Source organism: Lipotes vexillifer, unplaced genomic scaffold (genome assembly GCF_000442215.2).
Source record: "Lipotes vexillifer unplaced genomic scaffold, Lipotes_vexillifer_v1.1 scaffold722, whole genome shotgun sequence".
NCBI lineage: Eukaryota > Metazoa > Chordata > Mammalia > Artiodactyla > Lipotidae > Lipotes > Lipotes vexillifer.
The window spans coordinates 1179558-1185576 of record NW_006795213.1 but is presented as its reverse complement, the minus strand read 5'-3'; the positions used below and the strand labels follow the sequence as shown (position 1 = coordinate 1185576).

Genomic DNA, 6019 nt, shown 5'->3' with positions numbered 1-6019 from the left:
CACGAACCCGTGTCCCCTGTATCGGCAGGCGGACTCTCAACCACTGCGCCACCAGGGAAGCCCCAGCATAAATTTTTGTCACAGTTCTACCTGGTTAGTTCTTCAGGATGAGAATTCAGGTTGCCAATGACTACACATTTGCTGTGCTCCTCAGTTTTGTATTTACTTCTCTTCTACCTTGGGTAGCGGTACTTCGGTTCTTCACCTGCGCATTCTTTTTCTCGGGTCTCCCCAGAGCTGATTTTGTAGACCATAGTTCTCATCTTGTAAAAAAAAATAGCATGAATAATAGCATATATCTTAGTTTCATAATCTTAGTAACCTTAGGGACTTGAAGTGATTCTTATCAGATATAGCAAGAGAAGGCACTCACTCATCAAAGAGGAGATTCATCAACTGAGGAACTGTCATGCAGACACCAGCTGAACAAGAGTCGCGCACAAGAACTATCAATCACTTGATTCTATCCCCCTGAAGTTAACTTTCTTTGTGGCTGTGAAAATTTTTATTCAGAACTTATAAAAAAGGCATAAAGTGTAACCCCAACATGGTTAGAAAGTCCTAGAAAATGTTTAAATGTATCAGATCTTGCTTTTTAAATATTTCTATAATGAGCATATACACAATAAATAGCAACAGTTTTTTTTTTTAATCTATAGCCTTTTTAAAAATTGAAGTAAAGTTGATTTACAATGTTGTGTTAGTTTCTGGTGTACAGCAAAGTGATTCAGTTATACATATATATACATATTCTTTTCCATTATGGCTTATTATGGGGTATTGAATATAGTTCCCTGCGCTACACAGTAGGACCTTGTCGTTTATTTTATAAGTGTAATTTTTATTTTATATTAGACTATAGTTGATTTACAATGTTGTGTTAGTTTCAGGTGTACAGCAAAGTGATTCAGTTATCTGCTTGATATATAGTAGTTTGTATCTGCTAATCCTAAACTCCTAATTTATCTCTCCCCCACTTTCCCCTTGATAACCATACATTTGTTTTCTTTGTGAATCTGTTTCTGTTTTGTAAATAAGTTCATTTTATCATTAACAATAAGGGTTTTTCAATGAGCTGTTGGCTAACACATAGCAGGGTACAGAAACTTCGATGCTGTGTGCTCTAGTCAAGTTGACACTGGTGTGAGTCTAGGTCGTCAGCTCAAACCCAAAGTGACCACAAGCAAATCTTACCCAAACTGCAAACTCAAAGGAAATTGGGCTAGAGGGTAGGTTGCAGGCTCAAGTCACTATGGAGTGGATCTTCTTTATAGTTAAATGTGGTTAATATGCTAGTCTTCTTCTAAAATAAGAAACAAAATCCACTGTCTCTGTGGTTACTTATCTCTGTCACTACCCACCAGATGTCTGAGTGGAAGATGGGGGAAGCAGCAGAACTAAGAGAGGGGTTCCCAAAAGCAGATGTTTATAATCACAGCTGTGTTCTAAAGGTTCTGGCTGATTCTCTCTACACTTCTGACCAAGGGCACAGGTTTGCATGACAGGCTTGCATTTGGGGTGTCATTGTACTATTTTTCACTAGTGCTACTCTGTTCTCCAGGAAGCCAGTGGCACAGGATATATTACATTAAAAAGGTATGAGAAAGATCTGGTGATGTTAAACCCCAACAATGAGAGATCGTTGTTCAATTCCGATGTTGACACCTGTATTTCCAGGTGCTGGAAATACAATGGTGAATAAGATACCATCCCTACCCTCAAGGATCTTCAATCTAGTGAGTAGACAGACGAGGAAATAGATTATAACACAATATGGATGATAGTTACAAGGTGCTCTGGCAACACAGAAGAGTAACCCATCCCAGCCTGAAAGGGTGGTGGATTCGAACCAGGGAATGATTTCCAAAGATAAGCCTTGAGTCAAGTAGGAGTTTTATGAACAAAGTTGGGATAGTGAGGTTGAGAGTAAGGTAGGAGAGGCAGTCTTAAGAGTCCCAACAGGGAGAACACGGTAAGTAAAAGAATGGAAGCATGTAACAGTATTCCGTCCTTTGGGTCCCAGGTATACTTCCTATATAAGTGGGATGTCAATAAGGGGAGGAGGAGTGGCAGGGGATGAAGCTTGTGAGATAGGGAATGTCAGATTCTGGCTTTATGAAAAAGCTGCCAATGAAGAATTACATAGTATGTATAATAAATATTAATAGAGAAAGAAATGAAAATTAGAAAAAAGCAAGACAATGGGGTAGGAAGGGTGGTGGCAAAGCTTTTTTCCTCCTTAAATTGCTGATGTATCCATGAATAAGAAAGATCAGTTTTGCTAACTTTTCCTGAAATAGCAAGTCTAAATATGAATCAGAGGTTGAGGCTCTTTTCATTAGAAAAGCCTAAAAATGTGGACAAAAGCTAGGGAATGAGAAATGCTCTATGTAGTGTAATATCCTAAAAATCATTCTTATTACACTTTATTTCCCAGTCTTAGTCTGCCAATTAGGTGGCAAATGACTTTTCACATAAATATTAGGGCAAGATCTTTCCTCTCCCTGTTAAACTTACTTTGAGAGTTACACACCAAGTCATGCCCAGTGAAGCATCAGCACATCCTAGGAAAATCCTGTATTCATGTGCTCGCAAGCACATTTATGCATGTTCCTACTCTCTCAGATTGGCCTTTTGGCAAAGTGAACTCATTTCATTTCCAATGGATATGGGGTAACCATGGTCCATTGTTGAGCAAAAAGGGATGAAGATCAGCTGGAAACTGCAATCAAGAAGTTAATAACTCTCATAACTACCCCAGAGCTCCATACCAGAATTTTAAAACAAAGATATTCAGAGGTGAAATTGAGAAACAAAAAACATAGTCCAACTTCAGTTCTTAATCTGGCCCACATCTCTAACTGCTGTGGATTACTGTTATGAAACTGGGATCCAGCACCTCTGAGTGCTGCTCCAAAGGCACAGAGTTAATGTTGAGGACAAAATTCTAAGTGCTCTAAAGAGTAGAGCTTGAGAAATGAATAACTCTTTAACTGAGTATGATGCATGTGTAGGGTCAGAGGTGGAGGGCAAGCTTAATCTGGTAATCACATACAGATGTGGAACAAGCCCAATTACTCATAATGTGCCATACTGGGCAGCACTTGAGAAAATAGGCATCACTGTGCTAGTAATTTAGGTCTGGCATACATCCACATTCTCCTGACAGCCTCCCCTTCCCACCCCCACCCCTCTATATGGCCCCAAAGTAATGATAGTAATGGTTGATGGTACCATCTAAGAAGTAACATAATGGAAGGGATACCCTGGGCTTTGGAGTTATTTCTAGGTTAGAATTCTGGTACTAACTACTACATAGCTAAGAACACTCACTTCATTAATGTTCTGCTTTGATCTGCTCCTAAAAGTTGGAGGTAGGCTTGTGGTGAACTTTAAAATTACAGAGCAGCCTTTTCCCCTTCCAGTCACAGTCTTGCCAGTAACCTAGTACCCGGCCCACTGATAGCCTTGCAGATGCCTAGCCATAGTTAAGTCCTTTGTTTACCAGGACTCATGACAGTAACTAATAACTCTCCCAGAAAGGGCTCTGCAGTCTCAGGGAAGCTGAAGTTAAACAACAGTTTATTCAGTTTGTCTTCTCCTGGGAACCTTCATCCAACAGAGCCAACATTGCCCTCTCCATACACTAGGCTTGTGTTTGCTACTTGGTTTTCATATTGAACAGTTTTTACATGCATTTATATGCAAAGTTGTTAATTAAAATATTAGGGAAAAAAGATTCTCGGTCATACTAAGTCCATCAAGATGTTAACATTGAGAGTACTTGTAGAATTTAGGTACTTGCAGAATCTCAAGTTATTATTAAGGTTTCAAGGATTGAAGACTAACAGGAAATACTGAAGTGGTACACTTAAGTACCAACAAAGCCACTACCTTTTGACACACGAATTTCACAAGGTATTCACAATTTAGATGACAAATTAAGGCTCAAGTTTTAAGGATGAATACCTAAGATGTTTCATGATCTCACAAGGCTCACCAGGAAGGATGGTCCATTTAAAGGGGATAGTTGAGAGTTTAATGAAGATACTAATTAAAAGGGGTTGAGCAGGGTTAAGGGAAACCAAGTCAAGATGGTGAAGTACCTCAGTGGAGTCCAGATGTTTCTGCAATGATGGAAATGTTCTACATCTATATTGTCTAATACTGTAGCCATTAGTCACATGTGGCTATTGAACACTTAAAAAATATGGTTAGTGCAACTAAGATACAGAATTCTTTGGAGTGATGCAGAGTTAGAGCTATACCTTATAGAAGACTACATGACAGGAGCTGTGGCTTTTATGAAAAAAATGCAGCTGTGGGCTTCCCTGGTGGCACAGTGCTTAAGAATCCACCTGCCAATGCAGGGGACTCGGGTTCGAGCCCTGGTCTGGGAAGATCCCACATGCTGCGGAGCAACTAGGCCCATGCACCACAACTACTGAGCCTGCGCTCTAGAGCCCGCGAGCCACAACTACTGAAGCCCATGCGCCTAGGGCCCATGCTCTGCAACAAGAGAAGCCACTGCAGTGAGAAGCCCAAGCACCACAACAAAGAGCAGCCCCCGCTCACCACAACTAGAGAAAGCCCGCACACAGCAACGAAGACCCAACACAGCCAAAAATAAATAAATTTATTTAAAGAAAAAAGAATGCAGCTGCTGCCAACTTGCAGACTGGTAGGGGAAACACCTGGAATACTCTGACTCACTGTCCAACCATCCCTCTCTGGTACCTCTGACGGATGGAACTCACCAAACACCAGAGAACAAGTAAACTCATTGATGCAATTCATAAAGGTTGGCCTCCTGGGACACAGAACATAGTAAAGGGTGGAGTAGATCTGGAGCAAAACATTTTCATACCATGTACAAAATAAGCTGAGAAATCAAATGTTTGGTTTATTAGCACTTATAATTCTAAATAAATATGGAACCGGTTGCAAAAAAATGGAACAAAACCATGTGTCAATAAAGTCATACAAATGTGTCTTATTAAAGCTATCATGGAGTTCTCTGCTGCACTAAATGGCACCATGCTTTAATCAAACTGCAACTGGGTTCATTTCAGGTTTCAAACATGAAGAATGAGGTCAATACCATGTCCCTTCACCTATATTCCGCCTTGTATTCTTACCAAGGATCTGTGTGAAACTTCTTCCAAGGTCCCATCTAAAATCACAAAGCCTGGCATTGGGAAAATTTTCACTTGACTTAGGCTAAAGGTCATTGTAACTCAGTAAATGGATAAACTCAGATTAGAAAATGGAAGACCAGTAAACTAGATACAGGGACCCAAAGGCCCCCAATTCCTACTCTAGGACTATATGACCACTCTCTTCGGTTAGGCCTATTTATGTTTTATTTTTGTACCATCTCTTTGAATGTTGGTGTGTTTAAACAACTTTTTTTCTTTCTGCATTGAACAGAGGTGCTAACAAGAAAAAAACAAACAAAAAAAGGAATGGGAACAAGGAAGTGGTAATATCTATAGCCAGAGTCAAATACTATTTTGGAAAGCTTTATTGTCTACTTTCAGTGGGTCCTGAATATATCACAAATCCAGTCCTTACTGCCTAGCACTTAAGGAAGAAAGGTCTAATGTCACTGTACAGGGGTTGAAGTAGGTACCAAAGGAAAAGCAGTTCCCACCACCTCCAAGGAGCAGGAGCTGTTGCTCTTCAGGAAGGAGAATACTGGTATGATTGTGTAACATTAACGGCCATGGCACACATGTTGTGTCAATCTGATACTCGAAGCTCAGTCCTGTAGACAAATCAATAACAGTCACTCCAGGAACTGAGGAGGAATGAATCCAGACCCCTCCAACCAACAAAAGCTTCCCATTGACCACATGAGCTGTGTGGGAGTACCTTGGGGTAATCGGAGGCTGGATGGCTACTGATTCCCAGATGAATCCACAAGAGATTGGTTTCAGAAAGAGTACAGAGCTCAACGGCTCCTCAGAAGCACCCAGACCTCCAGCAATAAGGACTCCCCCCTGACAGCTGCAGGCAC

General features: G+C 40.6%; 2 protein-coding genes across 2 annotated transcripts in view; both read right to left on the bottom strand.

The window, feature by feature from the left end:
• The window catches only part of TGM7 (transglutaminase 7), a 31804-nt gene extending 31550 nt beyond the window's left edge, over nt 1-254 (bottom strand). Inside the window, 1 exon segment of the mRNA XM_007467560.1 lies at nt 178-254. Coding sequence (XP_007467622.1) covers nt 178-254 — 77 coding nt within the window.
• A 5316-nt stretch (nt 255-5570) lies between these two features.
• LCMT2 (leucine carboxyl methyltransferase 2) overlaps nt 5571-6019 on the bottom strand; it is a 2071-nt gene continuing 1622 nt past the window's right edge. The window contains 1 exon segment of the mRNA XM_007472260.1: nt 5571-6019. This exon segment is cut by the window's right edge and continues 10 nt beyond it. Coding sequence (XP_007472322.1) covers nt 5571-6019 — 449 coding nt within the window.